Source organism: Pezoporus wallicus, unplaced genomic scaffold (assembly GCF_028554395.1).
Source record: "Pezoporus wallicus isolate ANWC-B61680 ecotype Strahan unplaced genomic scaffold, APGP_CSIRO_Pwel_v1 contig_2012, whole genome shotgun sequence".
Classification (NCBI taxonomy): Eukaryota; Metazoa; Chordata; class Aves; order Psittaciformes; family Psittacidae; genus Pezoporus; species Pezoporus wallicus.
This window is the reverse complement of record NW_026639840.1, coordinates 2,359,437-2,383,139: the sequence shown is the minus strand read 5'-3', so window position 1 is coordinate 2,383,139 and position 23,703 is coordinate 2,359,437. Positions and strand designations below refer to the sequence as shown.

The 23,703-nt window shown below is 36.7% G+C and overlaps 1 protein-coding gene across 6 annotated transcripts in view; it reads left to right on the top strand.

Moving 5' to 3' along the window:
* DLG5 (discs large MAGUK scaffold protein 5) overlaps window positions 1-22,703 on the top strand; it is a 110,413-nt gene extending 87,710 nt beyond the window's left edge. For 2 of the 6 annotated variants that reach the window (XM_057416343.1, XM_057416338.1), the window contains 17 exons: window positions 1,433-1,580; window positions 2,063-2,184; window positions 2,389-2,478; window positions 3,775-3,943; window positions 6,949-7,026; window positions 7,690-7,852; window positions 8,764-8,897; window positions 9,551-9,715; window positions 10,096-10,279; window positions 11,207-11,355; window positions 11,663-11,833; window positions 12,947-13,143; window positions 13,853-13,996; window positions 14,180-14,307; window positions 15,136-15,245; window positions 17,033-17,142; window positions 20,860-22,703. In XM_057416343.1, the coding sequence (XP_057272326.1) occupies window positions 1,433-1,580; window positions 2,063-2,184; window positions 2,389-2,478; window positions 3,775-3,943; window positions 6,949-7,026; window positions 7,690-7,852; window positions 8,764-8,897; window positions 9,551-9,715; window positions 10,096-10,279; window positions 11,207-11,355; window positions 11,663-11,833; window positions 12,947-13,143; window positions 13,853-13,996; window positions 14,180-14,307; window positions 15,136-15,245; window positions 17,033-17,142; window positions 20,860-20,963 (2,366 nt within the window). In that variant the 3' untranslated portion in view covers window positions 20,964-22,703. The remainder of the gene's footprint in view (window positions 1-1,432; window positions 1,581-2,062; window positions 2,185-2,388; window positions 2,479-3,774; window positions 3,944-6,948; window positions 7,027-7,689; window positions 7,853-8,763; window positions 8,898-9,550; window positions 9,716-10,095; window positions 10,280-11,206; window positions 11,356-11,662; window positions 11,834-12,946; window positions 13,144-13,852; window positions 13,997-14,179; window positions 14,308-15,135; window positions 15,246-17,032; window positions 17,143-20,859) is intronic. The other 4 variants (XM_057416339.1, XM_057416341.1, XM_057416342.1 and 1 more) reach the window with 4 other exon arrangements.
* Window positions 22,704-23,703: the final 1,000 nt, after the last annotated feature.

Genomic DNA, 23,703 nt, shown 5'->3' with positions numbered 1-23,703 from the left:
AACATAGTAAGTTCTGCCTATTGGAAATCAGATACTTGGAATATCTCAAATTGAGTGCCCAAACTGTTTGTGATCTTAATCTAAATTATAGATTAAATGCCAGTGTGTTTAACATGCTAAGATGCTGAAGAGAGGACTCACAAGCAGCTCAAACAGAAATCAGTATAATCAGGTAGAACAGGAAATGGCATGTTGTCTCAGTTGACCCAAATAGTTGTTAGTGTTGAAATTCATGTTAGCAGGTTTTAAATTGGCACTGACTAAATGAAGTGCTTCAGGAATTAATTAGGCTATTTTACACTAGTTGCTTTGAACTAGTTGAGAAGCATTTAGTAAACCTATTGCCAAGTGGATTGTCCAGTCTTTAGTGTAGCTACCTTCGGCAGTTGCATATGAAACTTGGCTGTCGGAAAAGATAATACTGTTTTTTGAGTTTACCCTCAATTCTTTGGAAAGCTTTCAACTCCTGTATATTTTAGAAATTATGGAAGACTTTTTCCTTACTGGAGACCACGAAGGAGGTAATGACTTATATCTGAAATAATGGACAGCTTCAAACCCTGTTGCCCCAGTCAATTTTTGGAATGTAAAGAGGTGCTCAAGAGTAGCTCAGATCAAAGAAGCTTTTGCTCTTCTTTGATTTCTTTTACTCTTTTCTCTCTCGCTCCTTTAATAATAGTAGAAAAAGTATTAAAAGGTATTACTTCTAACGAAAAGCTTTATCTTATGATACCTTTGCATAATAACCCAATGAAGTCAAACTTCCATTAGACAGTATGACTGTAGGTCTTGAAATGTGAACAAGTTTTTGCTCCTGTATTCTATACTACTGACTCATTTAAGAGAAGATGGTAGGACAGACTTTGGTTGAATACTGAAGGATGAGCGTACTTAAAAGAACAGCTTCCCTTTCCAACCCTAACGATTCTATGATTCTATATTAAGTTTCATAAATAAATATTGAAATACTGTAATTTAAAATTGTAGGACACACTAGAAGTGGGAATATTTTGAGGCAACAGAAGAAGAAAAAGAATCATTTTAGCTGCGGTCAGTTCAAGTACCAACTAAAAACTTGCATTCCTATTAGGTGACTGGAGAGAAATGTAAAATTTCTGTTGCTGTATAAAAAAAGTTTGATACTGGAAAACAGAGAAAATCTTTTACTTACCACTGCATATTAAAATGATGTACTAAGAATGAGTTTATTTTTGCTAATATAACCCACTTTTCCTGCCTTAGTACAAAATTATAAAGCAGATTTTAAATATGTTTGTACTACTTAAAAGGTGTCAAATGGTGCTTAACCTGTTTGTCATTTTGATGTTGTACATGAAAATGTTATAATACATATTTGTATTAATAAATATATTTAAAATATGTAGTTTATATTGTAATAATGTTGATAAGAATGTGTTTTTATCACCCTAAGCAGGTACGGTACCAAGAAGTTTAGCACCATGCCCTGCAGTAACTGCTGTCATGAGAAATCCAATCTATACTGCCTGGAGCCATAGAGTTCACACCAGCAATTGCCCGTCAGTCGCCAGCCAAATATGTCATCAGCATCTGCATCCCAGGTGTCTTGAAATTTATATCACCTTAAGTTTTTGTTTTCATTAGGATGAAATTGCTTCTGGTAGTTACTTTACACAGTGCAGAGTGAAACACACTGTTGTGTATTATTTTGACCCAGCATTCTCAAAACCATTATTGAGTAGAAGTGATGTGCCAGTTGCTTTCATGTCTTTCAGTAACTGATGGATTAGATTTCCTTCTGCTCCACTGGCTGATACTAACAAAGAAATTTAACTAATTTCTAATATTTTTTTCTCATCCTTGCCAAAGCAAATAAAGCCTTTCCCTTTTTTCTTATAACACTTCAGGCTATTTCTCCTCTGACTTCTCTTAACTTATAAAATGATGGAAAAACTGGGAAGTAGGGGCACATTCATTTTATTCAGTAACTCTGGAACAACCAAAATATTTTTGCTGGTCCAGTTTACAATTTGCTGAGGTGGTTTGCTGAGTTTTGCTCTCTTATCCTATTCTTTTTATGCAGTTCCCAGCATCAAGGTCGCCTGAGTTTGGACCTCAGTCATAAACACTCCAATGACTATCCTGAAAATTCACGTACAAGAGCATCTCATGGCTCAAATTCATTACCATCCAGTGCAAGACTTGGTAATTAGCTTTTCTGATTTATTTCCTGTGGGGCTCCTATACATTGCAGCAATACAATGTGTACAAAAGCAATCATGAAAGCTTGTGCATAAATTCAGAGGCTGTTTTAATGCCCATTGAAGAAGTAGAATCTAAATGTACTTTTTTGTTTGATGTGGTTGCTTTTACTTTTATCATTGTAATGTTTTCTTTTTGTAAAAATAGGTTCTTCAAGTAACTTGCAATACAGAACAGAACGAATTAAGATCCCTTTAACACCAAGATATCCAAGGTCCATGATGGGCTCTGACAGAGGTGAATTATTTCATAAGTAATCGTACTGTTTTCAGTATCACTAATCCAAAGCCTTTGCAGTTCTTAAATCAGGTTGTGCCAGATTCTAAATATGACTACAAAAGTCGACGGAGGCTTTTCATTAAGGCTACAAAATTTACATTTCACCACAAAAAGATAAAAAAAAAAAAAAAGAAACTTTCTAATGAAAGCTGATTTTTCTGTTAGTTGACTCTTGGATATGGCATGATAAAACACACAGCAATGTTACGCTTACGGTCTTGTACACTTTTACTTAAAGTTGTAGTTTTCTTCTACAATGACCTCTTAAAAGTTTTAACAGTGAGATGACTGGCTTTTTTTTTTTTATTCTTTAACTATGTTGTTTTGCATATTTTTTGTATTACTGGTTGAAAATTATATTTTGAAATGCAGTGAAATTATTTTAGTACTTCACTCAAAATTGCTTGGTGATGGAGGATATTTGAAGTCATGATACAAATACCAGTTAGGAGTGGCAGATAGCTGTGGAATTCAGAGTTTGATGACAGTAAACGGCAACTTTTTGCTACCATCATTGATCAAATGTTCTGTAGCCTTAATGGACCGCATCCAGTGGTTTTCCTATGTGGGCAAATATAGTTCTTACAAATGGCTTTCATTTGTAATTAGTAGTTTGAGAATTATTTTCTGTAGCTTTTTTCCAGAGGAAGCAAACTGAATGTTTCTGTCAGGCCACTTGTTCAGTAAATTACTCAGATAGGATACAACCACAGAAGAGCAGCAAACGGAGTCATGTCAAACTTGTTTGAAATTGCAGTGCTTTCCTGTTTATGTGTATGATTCATGCTGCTGGTTTATTGGTATTCTCAGGTGTTTCATAATATATCTCCTACCCAAAGGAAAGGGCTCTACATAAATAACTTTATTTGAAAATAAACCTACATATCAAATTTTTATTTTACTTCTCCTTTCCTGGTTTCCATTCTTTTTTTTAACTTTCCATTGTTAAATGTTTCCAGACATGCTTATAGCGTAGCTGGTTTGTAAGCTTCTCTGCTTGTTGAGAGTGGCAGTAGTTTTATGCACACTTAGAGAGGACAGATTTGGCATGTAGTTGTTAAGGACAGTACGTTTTCAGTGTCTGAAATCAGTTACCTCATTTCCCTAAGCTCCTTGCATGGTTAATGAAGTGCTGGTGAACAGTTGGTCCTCATTTTCGTCTCAGATGTGTATGGTGTCTCTCACTATGTCTGTGTAGGTCTCCAGACTATGACAGATGCAGGATACTAAAGCTCAGCTGTTGATTTTCCATAGGCTCCTTATCACAGTCTGAATGTAGCAGTCCCAGCTTGATAACTCCTCCACAGTCACCTCTCAACTTGGAAACGTCTTCCTTCGCCAGCAGCCAATCTCAGAACTCCCTTTCTACGTTACCTAGGATTTCCATTAGCCCAGTATCTATTGGAGAACGTAGAAAAGATAGGTAAGGTCTCCACATTATTTGTTTTTAATACAAATGTATTTGAAGTAATTTTCTACCTTTCTTTATTAGGCTGAAGGAATGTGAACTTTTAAATGACAAATATGTAGGCACAGAGGTGCATCTTGGATCCTGTTACTTAACGCTTTCATTTTCTTCACAAAATATGTAAGAGATCTTTGTGTGGATTTTTTCTTCAAGATTGAGAACTAAATTCTTGAATTCAGAAAATTAAGGAATTTCATAAGGGTTTTATTTCTTTCATATTAGATTAATGGCCACACAAAGTAAGAGTGGTCTATATTGGAATACAGTCCTTTAGCTGAAGTACCCCAGATGCTTGTTTGTGATAGGCTTGTTTTCTCCTCTGGAGAACTAATCAAGTGAAGACCTAGTAACATTTGATATAAATATCAAGTGCCTTAGTGTTACAGAATATGTGCTCTAACCACTGTTAGAGCCAGATAACATGGAAAATGGAGGGCATATCTGTGCAAGAATGCATTTATATGTACAGATGCAAATTTACTACTGTGACCAATCCCTTTGGCTGCACTTAGACCACTGCTAGCAGTAGCATTAAGTATATGTGTATCTGCTTAGCAGTAGCATTAAGTATATGTGTATCTGCTTGCAGAATTTGAACCTCATATGATAGCTTTCTTAAAACCATGAACTTTGTGTTTTAGCAACTTTCTATATCTCATAATGAATATTTTCAAGGTATGTTGCTTATGGTATGAGTTCTGGACATCTGATTTCATTTTATCCTGATCTGGCTAGACTGAATATATTAAAAAGTTTGAATGAATTCAAAGCATTGAACAGTAAGACAGAAATCTGAATCAGGCTTTTATTTACAGTAAAGCAGCTGAATGCCATTGTGGGAATGTAAAGGAGCTATGATGTGTTGGAATAGATTACACATATGTGGATTTCAAGACCTCTTTGTGTTGCTTGATTTATGTAAAAGGACTGACTCTAAAAAATGTGAACGATAAAGTAATGAGGATATTCTGTATTCCAAGTTTTCTGGCAGCAATAAAAAAATGTTGTCTCATTTAAAGAATCCATAACTAAGTTATTGTAGTAACTCTAGAATATATATTGTGTACAAAGGACAGTGTTACTTTGAAAGGGAATATAAAGAGGTATTTGTGAATTTTCATTCTTTCTTAATTCAGTGTGACTTTTGTACTACATGTACTCAATTTGTGTTCTTGTATAAATGTTCCTCTAATTGTCCCTTGCAAATTCAAAGTCTGAATTTCTTTTCTCTTTCACGTGACTAATGATGTGTAATGTTCAGCTGAAAAAGATAGGGTTTTGACACCTCTATAACATGGTATCTCTGAGCACAAAATATGTGTTCTGATCTCTGGGAAGTAAAAACTTCTCTTACTGTTTAGTGATCAGACAATGGAAGTACAGTCAGGTTCCAGCCCCTTAACTCTCTCTGTGCATGTGTATAAAGTGTAGTCTGGACTGACTTTCTCAAAAGAACATAATTTGAAGTTTTGTTCTGTTTGGCTTTTTAAAAACTAAAACAAAAACCTGACAAATACAAACAGTTCTTAATTTAGGAAAGTAGCTAATTTAAGTTTCATCTAAGAAAATGTTTCAAGATACCTGGATAGCATTTTCAGTGGTTATTTAGTCTTACAATTCTTTCTGTTCCCCTTAAAATACAAGTAAATAACTTGCTTGGCTTTCCCCCAGATAAAAGTAATAACAATACAGATTAAAAAAATATTAAAAATCAGTGTTTCTGTTTGTTCTGCTGATTTTAATTTAACTTAAAAGATCTGATCAAGTAAGACTTTTTTCTAATTAGTGTTTAGTGGTTCTGGCAGGCAGTCTGAATGTAATAGAAGAGTGCACTTGATTTTAATAACGGTGCTTATCAAGTAAGACACCTTTTACATGTTATCATTCTGTTCTACTTCTTTATTGACTCTCTACTACATGCATTGCTAATTATCTTTCATTTTGTGTTTGCTAGAATTCTAAGATATGATCCTGTGCGGTTTGTATGGGTTTGATTTTTATTCCAATCACAAACAAGCGAACGAACCAAATTTAAAAATCATGTGGTAGATGGAAAATCGGAAAGGGTACAGTAAAGAGAGTTCAGAAAGATGTAGTTTTAATTCATAAAATCAGTCCTCAGGAAGTTCAGTTACAAAATGAAATGCACAAATAAAGATGGGCTGGTAATAAACTTACCTTGTATTCATTACATACATAGACAACCTCTGAGGGTGTCATGCCTAACAGGGATGTTGATGTTACAAGATTACTGAGCTCCAGAGTTACATTCGTATCAGCAACCAGTTTTTATCATTAATGCATTTATAAGATGGTAAATTATTATGCTCCTGCTTCAGAAGGCTGCTAAGTAGCTGCCTTCAAAGACTGTGGCAAAAAGTATTTATGAATTTATGAAACCATGTCCTTTTCCCTCTGTCCCCAACCCTAAATCCTGCTTTTTCAAAAAATACTTCTCCTCAGCCTAGCTCACATTAGTAGCATTGAGAGAAGCCCAGTTAACTCATCTGGTCTCTGAACAGCACAATTAAATAGTTTCAGCATTTGGCACAATTTAGAGAATATCATATGGTATAATGAAGGGTTAGGAAAGAAAACATTCAGATTAGTGCATGAAAAATGTAGTATTTTATTAAAATAAAAAAATACAGCACACCTGGTACACAAGCTGCTTCATTCAGAACAAGCTCAACTGTTAGTATTTGGTGATGCCTTTTGCTATGTTGCCACTAAGTGCATAGTAATAGGAACCAGCACTTTTTAGTAGGCTACTATATGCTTACACACACCGGGGGTGGACCAGTCCTATTTGTACAAGTGGGTACATCCTAACTATGGGGGGAGGAAAATGGAATCTGTCAGGGTTTTCTTTTGTGTAAGCCATTCTCTTGTTATACTTACTTGTGTCTTACTACTGTGTGTCTTTTTCTAAGTGTTCTCAAATCTTCTACATCTTTCAGATATCTGTTCCGTAATAGGTCTTTTCTGAGAATCCCTGTGGCTCCTAGGCCTAGGTTCTCATCACTAAGGAGTTTGAGGTTGGCCTGATCTAAGGTTGTCCTTCTCAAGCATTATTGCCCACTTTGTGCTATTTTACATGTTTGGATAATTGCCCTGAGGAGAATTTGCATGGTAATTGTAATGCTACCATGCAAACTGCTGTCTTAATGGCTTGAGTTTGCAGCTGCTTAATTTTCATTACTAATTTATGTTTCCCCACTTACAAATATAAAATCTGATATTTGTGCATTGTTGTCCTTTGGTTTACCACCTTATTATTTATGATGTTTATTTTTACTGGCAATAAATACTCCCAGCATTTGTATTTGTAAAATACCTTTCTGGACTATGGTTTGTAAATGACATATGACATATTATATACAGTGGTTCAATTACTTTTATATAATATGCATCTGGAAGCTTCTTCCTGCCAACTTCACAACCATAATATTTATAATTCATATATACCATAATGTTTTAGAGCAGTCATGTACCTGGGATACATTTACTTCTGCCAATACATTGCATGATTTCAAAGGAATGCATTTAAGACAGTTAACAGTAAATTTTTTAAAAGTAACTGTGTAAACCTATTTTATTATTACATTTCAGACAGACAGAAAGTATTGCATGTAACTTTGACGTTGTAATGGTTCAAGTACAATTTTGTCCAAATCAGTTTTAACTATCTCCTCTAAAAGGCCCTACATGGAAGAGCCACGTCATGTTAAAGTGCAGAAGGGTTCTGAGCCACTAGGGATTTCCATTGTGAGCGGAGAAAATGGTGGAATATTTGTCTCTAAAGTAACAGGTGGGAGCATTGCCCATCAAGCTGGCCTTGAGTATGGTGATCAGTTACTAGAGGTAATTTTTGCTTACTACTATTCCTATGGCTTAATGAATCAGTTCAAATGAATCCAGCCGTAACTACGTTCCCTAAAAGAGTATCTTGTGAAAGCTTGTGTACTGTGAGATGTAGCAAAGGGTACTCTGTATTGTGATATTCCAGTAATTGTGATTGTTGTGATATTTTGTCAGGCTTTATCATAAAATAATGTCTTTTGGTGGTAGATCTGCATTGCATCTTTTATAGATACAATTAAATTTTAAGCCTGTAAACAATATAGTCCCAACATCATACTCTGCCTGATAATGTGAGTAAATATTCATGTGACTGGCTTGTACCCAGTTTCAGGCTGCTGTTGCTGTGCCATATCCTTACCTGAGATACCTGGTTTAAAAAATACTCACCTGGGCTTTAGATTAGCTATTGTCGTGTTTCTGCTTACATATTAAATGTGTGGAGAAGCATTTTTAAAAGTACAGAGCTGCTTTGTAAATGTTAGGTCTGTTCATGCTTATGTATGCTAAAACATCATCTGTTTCACAGTGTGTGGATGATATTACAATGGACCTGAATGGATTATGGATCTGAATTTGTCTTCAAATCCTGAATTTATTCAGATCAGTGATCTGAACCAACTTGTGTTTAATCAGTGATACCAGCTATAGCACAGTTCTGAATATTTATGTCTTTCAATAGTAAAAAGATTTTTAAACTCACGGTCAGGTTACCAATGTTTTGAAATTATAATGATTCCTTCCAATGAGTAAACCCTAGGAATCATTGTATAGCAGCATTTTCATCTTCCTATTTACCCCAGTGGAAATAAGTCAGCATATAGACAAGAAACTAATTAGGAGAGTGAAAGAACAATTTTGTTAGTTTGCATCTGAAAACTTGACATCCTGGTTTACGCATTTTTTTTCCTTAGTTTAATGGAATAAATTTGAGAAATGCTACAGAGCAACAGGCTCGACTAATCATTGGACAGCAGTGTGACACCATTACTATTCTGGCTCAGTATAACCCACACATGTATCAGCTTGGCAATCATTCACGATCAAGGTAAAGTTGGCTAGACTTTGAAAAAAACCTACTCTGGTCCATGCTGTTAGATAACTTCTTTATAGTGTGCTTGCAAACATCAGCACATTTGTAGTGTGATTGCTTAGAAAAGTAAGGTGTGAATACCTGCTTGTCAAAAAGAAAGTAAAAATGCTTGGTGCACCTGCTAGATTTTCTTTCTTATTTGGGCATAATCTTTAGATACACTAAACTAAAACCAAATATTATGGATTAGGATTAGGATTATGAGATTCTGATACTTCTGATTGGTTTTTGGGTTCGGTTGGGTTTTTTTTTTACTTGGAGTTTCTAAAAACTAACTGGAAAAGGCATATGACCATGTAATTCCATTTTGATGCGTGATCACACCTCAAAACTGAGCCTTATCTTTCTGTTAGACTTGGGGTGAAGATAGGTTATTTGGCATGTTGGTTTGAGTTTGTGGAATGGGTTTAGGGTTTTTTTTTTTTTTGCATGGGCTTTTGGGGGGGGGGGGGTGTTTGCTTTTTGTTTCATTTTGTGTCCTGTCCCACCCCTACCCCTCGCAATTTATGATCAAGTTAAATCTTTGACTGTGTGGAAAATATTTGGCATTGGTGAAATACTAACCCTCTAGTCTTTTATTCTTGTTTTCCCCTGCACCTCCTCCTTAGTTCTCGCCTAGAACCTGTGAGTAATCATTCCACCCCTCAAGGCAGTGGAGCTGCAACGCCTGACAATCATTCCGTAATCGATACTGTGAGTGAACAGGATGAAGGAACGATGACACCCCCGTCCAAACAAACCACACCAACTACAAGTCCCCGGAATTCTTTAAGGTCGAGAGTAAACTTTTTGCCTTAAGGAAAAAAAAAAAATACGGTCAGGGTGGGTGTGGGATGTGAAGGGTATTAAAAAACAAAGTCTTCTTCTGTGAATGCTTTGTCTGATTGAAATAAGTCAGCAGATAAGTAGAGGCCAGGATGCATGCTTTCAGACTGTTTTTGAGAGACAGGGTGTGCAAGGAGCAAAGAAAATTTTACTGCAAGATTGGTTTAGTTAAGAAGGTCAGCAAGGAACATGATGTTTGTCTTCAAGACTGTATTTGTAGGTGACCTATTTTGAAAAATGATGTAAATTCATATTCAGATGACTAGTTGATTGTATGCAGTGCAAGGTTTTAAATTGGAGTACATGTGCTATTTCTTCCTGTCTAAAGGGGCCCTGTGGACACAAACAAAAGGACCCCTGAACCTAGAACTGTTGTTGTTAAAAAATCCCAAGTTGATCTTGGGATACAGATATGTGGTGGAAACCTGTATGGAATATTTGTCTCGGATGTAGATGATGATAGCCCAGCCAAAGGACCTGATGGACTTGTCTTGGGTGATCTGATACTTGAGGTAAGCTATTATGAAAAATCTGAAGTGTACTAACAAAATGTCTAGGGTGGTATAAAGAGGGATTTGTACAAAAAAATCATGTTGTCTCACAATGGGAGATGTTCTATGAATCTTGAGTTCCTGTCACAAAACGTGGGTAAGAATAGTGAGAATGCTGTGACATATGAAGAGCTGGATGATGTGGACCTGGAGAGCTACCACTGTTGACAGCACAAGTTGCCCACAGGTTTGAAGGACTAATGTATATCCACTTAGAATTGTGAACACCTACTGTCTTCATCTAAATAGGAAGCCTTGAACCTATTGCTGTACATAGGATAAAGGCAAGGACATGAAAGATACCGCAAAACAGGAAAATTCTTACAAGAGTTTTGGGAAATATGTCTTTGCAATATGTCTTTGTCTCTGATTTCTGTATCTGAAATGGGAATATTTATCTACTTGGCAGGACTGTTAAGGTTATAAACACATTTATTTTTATGACATTTCCAGGTAAAACTGAGGATTGATTCTCTCTGAGCACTGAGACTCTCCCATTGTGCATTACTATCCCGATGGAGACTGTGCTTTGTAATTGTGCTTTCTAATTCTCAGACCACTTGCTTTCGAAAAAAATACTAAATTCTTTCCAGTGTGAATTTTATGATTCTCAGCTTACACCTTGAAAACTATTTAAAGAATTGCCGACTGTCATGGTGCATGTCTGCTGTGTTCACTGTAGTTTGTTTTCCACCCCCATGTCTCAGTCTCCTGCTAGACATCTTAAGGTGCAAACTGTGCTAGAGTTAAGTAACAAGATTGCTTGTATATAGAGCGTGCCAGTGGTAAAAACAAACTTATTTTGCATGTTTTTCAAATTCACCTGATTCTGTTGCCCATTAAGATACAATTTCACACTAAAGGGTTTCCGCATTTTGTGTTTTGTAGTATGGGGCCATTGATATGCGAAATAAAACAGCTGAGGAAGCTTATCTTGAAATGTTGAAGCCTGGAGAAAACATAAAAATAAAGACTCAGTACAGAATAGAAGAGTTTAATAAGATAAAAGATCTTCCTGGAGATGGATTCTATATCAGGTATTTGAGCAAGACTGGTAATGACAGCATAAGACTTAGGATAATATGCTGACCATTATGAGAGAGATATTACATCAGTTTTATCACATTTTTAAAATTAAAAATTTACTCATTTATCCCAGGTAGTCTTTGACAGTGGATACACAATCTGTAGCATAGCGAGTCTGCAATGTTTCACTGTAAGCTTGTGTGCTTTTGAAATGTAACGTGCTGCTAATCTGTTAGCTTTTTTCAGTATAAATATGCATGTTCTTCCCTGGAGTTGATGGAGATCAGTTGCAGAGCCTCTTTATGTCTTCCTTTCTAGAGCACTTTATGACCGTCTGGCAGAGGTGGAACAGGATTTAAGCTTTAAGAAGGATGACATTTTGTATGTTGATGATACTCTACCACAGGGAAACTTTGGTTGCTGGATGGCTTGGCAGCTAGATGAGAATGCTCAGAAGCTGGAAAGAGGGCAGATTCCAAGTAAATATATGTGAGTGACCTCACTTATCTTACAGTCTTTAAAAGTCTGACTTGTGAGATGTGGTATAAAAGACTTGTTTGCTTCTATTCTCTCTGGGCGATACTAATTCTTAGGCATGATATTTTAGGGATGTCATATTTTAATAGCATTGAATTAAAAATACTGCTCTATCGAGTTGGTTTTAATGTTACTAAATAGTAAACTAGAAATGGAAATTACACATAACTAGTGTTGTGATAGATAATTCAATAACAAAAGTGAGGGTAACCACAGAAAAAAATATCCTTTAATCCAAGGTTATCGCAATCATTCTTGGGAAGTATCATGATATTAAGTTACTTGTGGACAGCAACATTGTTATAAGACTATGTATTCTCCACAATCTCCTAAAGATGGTAGAGCGCTTAAGAGGAGTATGCAGGAACTAAAATTTTTCCGTTGTTACTGAAATTGCATTAGTTACTACTCAGTGATTTTTTAAATTTTTTTTTAAGATTATTTGTTTGCTGTTTTCCTTTTCTTCTGTTAGTCTTCTCTCTGTGTCATAACTGAAAATCCATCCTAACAGTGGGACAGTGGTACCATGTGGAATGCATGGAAGTACAGTATATACATACAGACCCATACATATCATTGATAGGCTTCTTAATGAAGGTGGACATTAAAACCACCTACACTTTACATGTGTTATGTGGCCAAAATGTTTGTGCTCATTTAGAAGAAAACTTAATGTAGTTACTGTTTTGGATTGCTAATAATTAATTTGTAAGGATTAGTAGTAACTTTATAGAAATAATTGGATCTTCTGAGCAAGGCTGACTTTACTGGCAAGTACCTACTGCTGGTTTTGCTTTGACTGTCAGAGTGGTCACACTTTGTGCCATGCTGCTACTTATACTGTAAGAATCCTGAGGTAATTATGTTAGTGTGATGTTTTCAGGTGCTTGTTATTTGCTTTATGTTAATGTTTCTTTCTGATTAACTTTCTGTGATGAAGATACTCAGACTAAGGCTTGAGATGGTAATTTCCAGTGTGTTCCAGAAGTAGCAGTGATACTGTTTGTCAAAAAAATTTTAAAAAGTTAAGTTTAAATACCAACTCTTTAGTCTGTTTCATTATAGGATGGATCAGGAATTCTACAGGAGACACAGCTTATCTGAGACTAAAGATGAAAACAGCTCATCTAAGACATTGTCAGCAGCAGCACGGAGGTCGTTCTTCAGAAGAAAGCATAAACACAAGCGAAGTGGTTCCAAAGATGGAAAGGATCTACTGGCTCTTGATACAATCAGTACAGATTCAATTCCTTTCCTGGATGGCAAGTACCTTTGTTATACTTTGCAGGGCGTTGCCTTTCCTTCCCTTTTATTTTTAAGCAGTTGCAGCATGTCACAACAAATAATGTTACTTTCTGGTTGGTCTGAATACAAATAGTGATCATATGTCCCATGTACATTACTTTTAATAACAATTATTATTTTTTTAATTTAAATAACAGTTCAGAGTGTTTCAAGTTTGGGTTGCTTTTTTGTTTTTTTGAAGTTTATTCCTAGATCTATTAACAGTAATGTTTCATTTGCAGAGGGATATTGCTTTTTGATGCATGGTTTTGGTTTTCCTTTCAGCTGTTTAATTTCTGTCCAGGTTGCTTAGACTAGATAGAAAGCCTGGGCACCACTCAAATCTTCAATTCTGTTTCATTGCTCCCCTGCAAAAACCATGTTGGTTGCAATGCTTACTTCCTTGGAAAAGCTCAACAAACCGTTGCACAAGGAAACAATAGGAAGGATTGGTTTAAAGTGTGTGTATATGTGGGAAGCACCAGGTTCAATTAGAAAAACATCTATTTTCAACTGTCGAGTGGAGAAAATTGCAATAATGGCTGGTGAATGTTTTTTGTTCTTGTCAAGACCCTTATCCCTTGCAAGAGATTTGTTTTCCTAATTACTGTAAGGGTGCTTCTCCTGATTTGAGGAATGTTGGGAAAATAATTTATATTTTTGTAAGTAAATCTTCTGTGTCTGTAGATTCTGCAAGTCTGGCATATCAGCGTGTACAGAAAGTGGACTGTACCTCTCCTAGGCCTGTCCTTATTCTGGGACCTTTACTTGATGCTGTGAAAGACATGTTGGTCAAAGAATCACCTGGAAAATTTTGCAGATGTCCTCTTGGTAAGTGTGCAAATATAACCAATTTATCCTTGCTTAGAATACATAGATAGTAACATCTATATACATAAACTAAACAGTAGCACAAACGTGGAAAAAAACCCCAAGAATCTGAATTTGCAAATGTTTCATTAGCCTTGCTCTGTGCCTAAGGAATAGTAATATCTCTATGTTTCTGTGAAATAGAGGTTATGAAAGCTTCCCAACAAGCCATTGAACGGGGTGTGAAGGATTGTCTGTTTATTGATTATAAACGGAGGAGTGGACATTTTGATGTGACAACTGTAGCTTCAATAAAAGAGATAACAGAAAAGGTGAGTGAATTTTATTGCTGTACTTACTTGTACAGTTTGCAATATGTGGTCATACTATGTTTGCGGGAGTGAAAATTATGTTAGTATTGTCCTTCTTTAAGACATTCAGAGAATCAGTCTCTAGGCCACTGAGTAAAATAAAATTTACCTCACTTTGGCATGTAACTGCTTAAAGATTTAAATATTATGTTATGCAACCTCACCTTTGTAGAAACCAGGAATGTGCATATGCTTTTACAGTACTATTAAATAAAGTTAGAAATAATTTTCTTATTAAATATATTTTTCATAGATTCTATCCACGACCTCCTAAATCAGGATTTAAGTTTTCTAACCATTCCATTTAATACAGAACATAAACATCATAATAATCCTGGAGACAGATGTTAATTAAAGTGTGTTCATTGCTTATAGTTTTCTCTCAAACCGCACAGAAAGTCTTATTACTTTGGCAGTTGTTTTTGATTACAGCTTCTGAAAGATGAAATTGATATAATATTTAAATTAAAAAAAAAAAGTATTGCATATATTTCAATCGGAATTTTCATTTCATTAGTTTTTGAAATACTTTTATTTCTATCAGTGAATGCTTTTGATACTATGAATGGAATTTCTTGCACGTTTTTCATCTTCCGTGTATTTGTTATAAATCCTTCAGTTACAAATTGCTCAGGTAGCAATTCATAACTGAAGTAGCCCCAAAATGCTAAAGATGTAGCAAAATTCTGTTGGGTTGTTGTGATTTAAGTAGGGGAAGAAATGGGGGAATTGCACGTGTGCTTGTGCTTTTTAACTGAATGAGTGTTTTGCATTTACATTTGATCTTAGGATTGTCATTGTCTGCTTGACATCGCTCCTCATGCCATCGAACGGCTCCACAGTGTTCATATCTACCCTATTGTAATTTTTATTCGCTACAAAAATGCTAAACAAATCAAGTAAGTCTGTGAGGGGTATAGTTCAGGGATGTTTATTTTAGCTTAAAATAAGCTTGTTACCTTATTATTTCTTTCATCCTAGTCATCTTAAATCTTTTAAAAATAATGTGGAAATTGACCATAGAAACTGCTGAGAGGTAAATAGTCTTAACTTCATTTTTGTTGCATGAGAATTAAGAGGATCTTTCAAAGAAATCAAAACAATGTACACTAACTGAATGTACTCCAGGCAGCACTCAGATCTTTCCTGCTCACCTTTGTATGAAGCCCTAATACAGTTAAGTGGTGATGATGCAAAGAGCCATTAATCCTCTCATGGGTCCAAGTGTGTGAATGCAGTGCTTATTGATTTGTAACCTCGGCTTTCCCACCTTCATTCTTTAGTGAAAACAGCAAAGGGAAAGTTCCTTTTGCCATGGAGTTCATATACTGTGGTCTTCTCAGGCTGTGCTGTTTCAGCAATTGGGAATTTCCTGCTTAAAGAAAGCCAGGAGCAGAACGTGAGAGTTCCAAACCACAGTCTTTACCCTAATGTTTAAGTAAGCCTTCACATGTTTTGATAGATTGATTTGGGAAGAAGTGACATAATCTCCCCACAGAAGTATTAAGAAAGTTTTGTTGAGAGCTCTTGTGCTATCTTCATTTTGCAAGTTGAAGACTTCTTATATTCTTATGTTACCTGTAGGTAAATTTGATTACTATCTATTTAATAAAGAAGATAGGTATCACCACTTTAAAGTAGAAGCAAGTCATAAAGCAGTGTAGTATATTTCATTACCACAGTAGGATCATGCACTTGAATGACAAATGGAACTGGCATGTCTTGCGTCCCTTTGGAAATGGAATGATGACATTACAGCTATTTGGTTTTTTTTGGAGAGCGACACAGAGTGAGTGAACTAGGCACACAAAGATTTCTAGCAGTCATCAGAATAAGATGCAGTGGCACATTGTCTCTGCCTGTTATGAGCACCAGAGGTTTTTCCAAACAGCCTTTATATCGCACAGGTCCTGTTGGCGTTCTCTGAAATACTACTCAGCAGTGATTGGTTAGTTCAGTGGTGATTTTTTTTTTTTTTTTTAATTTATAAAATCTGTGCTGCTTCTCTCACTGCTGTAATAAACTCTGTTTTTATTGTTTCAGTACCTATCTATATGGCCCTACTGGTTGATATAAATTCCAGTTCCTTTTAAACAGAATCCTTTTCTGGGAACCCCAAGTCAGAATTGGAGGAGACTGTTACAAGCCTTGATAGGAATTAAAATATTTATTGGTTTCTTTTTTTCTTTCCCATTTGTATTTTGCCTTTTTTAAATTTTATTTTATTTTAGTAATCGAAAAAGTAATCCAAAAAAAGTGCCATATATAAGACAACGTGGAAATATTCTATTTGCTTGATGCTCAATATTTCAAACCCATAAAAGAGCAGCACTTGAGCCCAGCTTTGTTTGGGAAGTACTGGAGTGTACATGAGATAACGATCTGATTCACATGAACTGGAAAAAGTACTCTTTCTCCCTTAACCCTCTCTCAATCTCCAAGACTTTAAATGAGAATACTGTCTTGATCTGAAAGCAGATAAACTTGTTAGCACTGCAGTGAATGTTTATTATGTTGATACTGCTGAAACACAGTAGATGGCACTCTATGCACAGTGTTACGCTTGCAAATTAGTTAGCCTTTCATATACACCCAATTGGAGGTAATAATTTCAAGTCCATTTAAAGAAAAAAAAAAACAAACAACTCTTACATGAGGTTTTTCTTTTTTTCTTTCTTTTTTGCAGAGAGCAAAAAGACCCAATCTTCCTGAGGGACAAAGTTACACAGAAACATTCCAAAGAACAGTTTGAGACAGCTCAAAAAATTGAACAAGAGTATAGCAAGTACTTCACAGGTTAGTATTTCAGTAGGAATACAACGGCAATTTGAGCCTGCATTGTTATTCAGAATAATTAAATTCAATTTCAGAGGCCTTTTTAATGTCATAAAATATATGAATCTCAGATGAATGTAAAATATATGTCATAAAATACATGAATCTTGGATTATTGAAGTTAATACTTTCTTTTTTTACTAGAGGAAGATAACTGTCTTTGAAGATTGTCTCTGCTTATTTCAGAATGTATTACCACATGGTTCCACATACATTCAGAAGAATGGGGACAAAATTCTAGCCACCTTGATGTTAGTGGCAGCAAAACTTAAAAGGAAAAAATGAAACAAAGCAAAAGATCCCCCTGAACAATGGGACTTTTGCAGAAATATTTTGAGGCATACCAGCCAAGTACAAGAGAGAAGAGGGGGGTGTATTTAGTATAGGGTTACCTCAGCACATACTTAGGGAAGCTGCACATTCTCAACAAAATCAGTTATGTGGTATCTAATAGCCATACAAATGCTCACTTAAATGTCACATACTAAACCTTCACAGGCAGTGTGCATGGCCATCACCACATGTTATCTTCTGCCCCTTGTTAAGTCATTTGTTGCATTTTAATGTCACCGTCATAATGAAAGTAGCGCTCAGTCCAAGAGAGTCCTATGTGTATCTTCCCACATGCTCTATGGCAAGGACCTCCCTCTGTTAGTGCCAGGTACAATGGACTCCAGCTTTCAGCAACATTTCCAGATGCTGGTAGTCAGAGAGGACTGGTGTTCAAACTGCACTGACATTTAAGCTTGTAGAAATTATAATGTTGTGAATAAAATAAGCATGTAGATAGGTATGTTGGACAGAATCATAGAAAGATTTGGGTTGGAAGTTCCAACACCCCTTCTGCAGGCATGGACACCTGCCATTAGATCAGGTTATTTAAAGCCCTCTCCAGCCTGGCCTTGAACACTTCGAGGGATGAGGCATCCACAACATCTCTGGGAAACCTATTTCAGCGCTTCACCACCCTCACAGTAAATAATTTCTTCCTAATATCTAATCTAGATCTACCCTCTTTCAATTTTCATTCCCTGTGTCTTATCCCTACATGTCCTTGTAAAAAATCCCTCTCCAGATTTCTTATAGGCCCCCCTTTAGGGTACTGGAAGGCTGCTCTGAGGTCTCCTTGGAGCCTTCTCTTCTCCAGGCTGAACAGCCCAACTCTTCTCTGTCTTCATAGGAGAGTTGCTCCAGCCCTCTGATCATCTTTGAGGCCCTCATCTGGACTCTCTACAGTAGGTCCATGTCCTTGTAGTAGGGGCCCCAGTGCTAAATGCAGTACTCCAGGTGGGGTCTCAGGTGAGAGGGAGTAGAGAGGGAGAGTCACCTTTCTCAACCTGCTAGTCATGCTCCTTCTTATGCAGCCCAGCTTATGGTTGGCTTTCTAGGCTGCGAGCGCACACTGCCAGCTCATGTTCAGTTTCTTGTCAATCAGCACGCCCAAGTCCTTTTCCTCAGGGCTGCTCTGAATCTCTTCTCCACCTAGCTTGTATTTATGCTTGGGATTGCCCCGACCCAGGTGCTGGACTTTGCATTTGGCCATGTTGAACTTCATGAGGATTGGACAGGCCCACCTCTCAAGCTTGTCAGGGTCCCTCTGGATGGCATCTGTACCCTCCAGCATGTTGACCACACCGCATAGCTTTGTTTCTGCAGCAAATTTGCTGAAGGTGCACTTAATCCTACTGTCCATGTTGCTGACAAAGATACTGCACAGCACTGGTCCCAGTACTGACCCCTGAGGAACAGCTCTCGTTACTGATTTCCACTTGGGCACTGAGCTGCTGACCACAACTGTTTGAGTGTGACCATCCAGCTAATTCCTTATCTACTGAGTGGTCCATCCATCAGATTCATGCCTCTCCAATTGAGAGACAAGATTGTTGTTCAAGGCATTTGGCAATGTCCTGCACAAGCCCAGGCAGATGATACCTATTGCTCTTACCTTATCCACCAGCATTGATAGAAGGCCACAGATTTGTCAGGCACAATTTGCCTTTAGTGAAACCATGTTGGTTGTCACCAGCCATGCCTTTATTGTCCATGTGCCATAGCATAGTTTCCAGGAGGATCTGCTCCATGATCTTGCCAGGCACTGAGGTGAGACTGAGCAGCCTGTAGTTCCCCAAGTCTTCCTTTTTTCCCTTTGTAAAAATGAGAGTTGTGTTTCCCCATTTCTGTTCATTGGGAACTTCACTGGACTACCACAACTTTTCAAATACCTTGGATAGTGGCTTAGCCACTTCATCTGCCAGTTCTCTCGGGACCTGCTGATGCATCTTGTCAGGTTCCATGGACTTGCGCATCCCTGGGTTTGTTAGATGATCTAAAACCAGATCTTCTCCTGCAAAGGGCAGTTCTTCATTCTCCCAGTTTCCTGCCTTTTCTTTCTGTGACTTGGGTGGTGTGGCTGGAGCTCTTGCCGAACACCGAAGCAAAAAAGGCATCGAGTACCTCAGCCTTCTTCATGTCCTTGGTAACCAGGTCTCCTGTTTCCTACTGAAGGTGGCCCACATTTTCCCTAGTCTTGCTTTTATACCCAGGGTACATACAGAAGCTTTTCTTGTTGCCCTTAATATCCCTGGCCAGATTTAGTTCTGTCAGGGTAATTAATTCTGACATGGCAGCTTTCTGATGAAGCTGTATGACACTCTTTCAGACCTGAGTTCTATGACTACTTCATTTTTTGACTCATGACCCTCTCGAGTTGGCTTTGTTTCCTGTACCAAGTTGTGAGCATGTTGTGTCATCTGAATCACTTCCCCACTGTCACTTGTCACCTTTCATAGGCCTTTTTGGTTACTGCGTTCTATATCCAAACTCATCTGACATGGTTAAGATCAAATTGCTTCTTTTCAGAAAAGTAAATAATACCTTAAGCCTTGTAAGTTTTTCTATATTTTTTCTGTTGTTAGTGGTAGCTGAGGCCAGAGGCTTCGCTGACATATTTCTCAAGTCGTGAAGTTCCTCCTTTTTAAGCCTTAAAGCTAAGTCTCCCCTCCTGTCTCAGTGTTGGCATTTTACTTTTTATGACTGTTACATTTAGCAAGGGTAGAATGCAAAGTGTTCCTTTATCTTCTGAACTGATTTTCAGGGAGTTGCTTCTTGTTGGCCTTTTGTTCCTTGAATGTAGTTGACAGTAAGAATCGGAGTAGGAACCACTGCTGCTTTATTTAGCTCAGCGATCTGTGAGCTGCCTCATAATTTACTTCTAATATTTGTAAATAGTTTCTAGTTGCTACAGCTATAGTCTCTATGTATATTACCACATAAATATGAAACTCCTAACACCACATGCTGAACAGAGAAGGTTTATTATAGCAGGTTCTGACCATCTTTAGACTTAAACTTTGCCACCTGATGCCTCTGAAAATAGTACATGAAGGCCTTTAACAAAACAGTTGCCTTAGTTGATTATAGCCATCAGTTCTGTGACTTCCCTGGCCTGTTTTAAGAACTAGCAGAAGAAGTTGTATATTGAATGCTTAACCTCTTTGTTATGTTTATTCTTTTCCTTATTTTAATAGAGTCATGCATCTGGCAAATATTGAATTGGGTAGATGAGTTCTGATTTGCTGATAAACATTTTGCAGAAAAATGCAAAAGACTGCTCATGTAATTAGAGTCACAACAGTTTGCTTCAGTCTCATTTGTGTGTGGGGGGGTCTTTTTCTCCAGGCATCGTCCAGGGAGGAGCCCTTTCAAGCATTTGCACTCAGATTATGACAACTGTTGATCAAGAACAAAACAAAGTCCTGTGGATCCCAGCTGGCCCACTGTAGATTTATTTTGCTGTGAAACTACTTTGCAGATATAAATAACCAACTGACTTTCTATCCAACGGACTCAGTCCATTTCTGTCTTTATAAAGATATCCGTAAGTGATTTCTGTTTCATGAAGGGGAATGATAACACTGAACACAAGGACCCAATGGAGGCATGTGAGAAGGGGTAGATCACTTCACCGAGCTTGTCTCTTACGTCATACGTGTACACATGACAGGTTGCCATGAGGGGTTGTGACCTGCGTGTACATGTCCATAAGTAAAGAATTTAACAATGCTGCAAAACCCTGTAGAATGGCAAGTTTACAAAAACCTTTTCGAAGTATTTGGTTGTTGCTGTTTACTTGAATGTCTTGTTTTGTTTGTTGGTTTTTTTTTAACTATGTCCTTTCATTTAATGAGGTAACTCTCCAACACAGAGTGAAATTTCTGAATATGAATGAATGGTTTATGCGCAACATGAATCTTAGCTACCATGTTGACCATTTCTAAGCACGTTGTTGACTTGACAAACAGTTAATAATAACATGGGATTGAATTGGTACGTCTTGGGAGTAAGCTCAGAAGGAAGTACACTCCTTTACAGGGCAGACCACTGTTTGTATCCTGTCAGCTCTCAGATATCGTTTCTTGTTTTATGCATGAATTTAATATTTAAACGTCATAATATCTCTGAACAATCCAAGCTTAATGTGTGTTGAAAAATAATAATTTTTGGTTGTTGGGCCTGGATTAAGTACTGGTGGGGAAGAGTCATAAGCTAGGCCTAGCATGCTGTGTTCTGTCACTTTTTAGATACTGTAAATATTGAAAGCTGATGTTGGTGCAATTTTGCAGGGTAATTCTTAAGCTTTGTACTTCAGTGTATAGCATTCACATAGATTGTTTTTATTTAAGAGCAGCCACAGTTTTAGGGCTTTGATTAAAAGCCTTTAGTAAGGTACTAAATTGTTAGTGTTCTCACTGTCAAAAAATAAGTGATCGTTTAGTTTTGGTTGCAATACCTACTTACATACTGTACAAACTCCATTGTATCAGTTCCTTTTTTGTTTTTTGCACTTCTGACTCTGTGTTCCTAACACAGGTTTTGTACCTGTCTCTTCTGTCTCTTGTGCCATGTTTCTTGGGTACTGTGTTTTAATTGTTTTTAAAATGTCATGTGAGTAGAACTGTTTCTTGGTCACTGTTCCTAACATTTCATTATGTAGGTTTCTAGTTTTACACTACAGGCTGTAGTTTTGCTTCTGTTCGCAGCTTTTTTAAATTGAAAAAAGGGATTCTTCTTGCACAATTCTTCAAAAGAAAGATCTGGTCTTAAATTTAAATTCTGTTTTACAGATGCTATTTTATTGTTCAAAATACTTCATATAGTGTCTATATAGTTATATCCTATATAGAGTATTTTGAACTATAATACATACTATATATATATAGTATTTTATATAGTAATGCCATACTATTATAATACTGTATATATATAAACTAAAAATAGAAAATTGTATGGATGAATTACTAGTCAAAGTACTTTTCATGGTGAGGGACAGAAGTTGTTTTTTTGTTTATCTCATTTTTTGTTTGTTTTTTAAAGTTTGAGGTCAGAGTAGACTCCAGTGGTACAACTGAAACAGACAGGTACTGTTCTGACATGGATTTTCTGTACTAAAATGAAAATGTCACTTTGTATCAAAAAAAAAAAAGTTAAACTGATAACTAAATAAAGGTCAATTTCTGTAACTTGACTTGTGTATAAGAGGTGCATATAGCTAACGTTCTCTTTGTTTAGTTGAGTCCTCATATAAGGTTCTGCTTTCTGACTAAAACTGTCACATAGATTCAATTCCTTGACAGGAACAAGTTTCAGTTTTATGGTTTTGCCCAGCCTTGCATACATAAATACCAAAAACGTTCAAAAATCACAAGAAACAAGAAATAAGATTGAGGTGTTGGGTTTGTGTTAACAGTTTTTTAAGATTCTGGCCCAGTGGTGTTAAGGATTTCGAGTGGAAATGAAATTGATTGGATGTAGGCTTTAACTGGAGAACTAGTCTATTGCTATTGGTTTTGAGTGAGTGTCACTGGAAAACAGGGAAAACAAAAATGTGAATTATTAGGCACATTGTAGAATTCTACATCTCATTACACTGCAGACAGAGCAGCCTCTTCCGTTCATAGAGTTACCTGAAAGTTTAGGGAAGCTAGTTATTTTGTATTAACTTAACTGCTTCATCACTTGCTGGATTCTCTCAGATGGCAAAGTCAGCTTCAGCAGGAACTGTGTTGATAGGTGGGCAGTTGTCATACCTAATAATAGCCTCCAGTCATAAGACAGGACTTGTACCAATCTGCTTTTCCATTGTTCCATCTTCTAATAGAGGATCAAGAAAATGAGAACAGGCAGGTTCTAGCAGGTTAGTAACAGCCATACCTTGCGTATCTTCTGATCTCAAGGAAGTAGAGTTGAAGTCTTGCTTAAATACTAGAAAGATACCTTAGTTCAGTTGAAGAGTTTCCTGATAAACCATTTTATTTTATAATACTACATGCTGGAGCTAGATTTGGACTTTGTTCCAAAAAGAGCAACTTTATCCAGATGTTTAAATAAAGAATGTAGTTATGTGGGTATTTAAAGATACCTTTTAATATAGCTAGCCAACAAAAGTTTGAAAGTGTCACTCTGATGCTTATAAGCCACCATAAATGCCTGCAGGTAAGGAGTTAGGTAGAAATCAGTATCTTT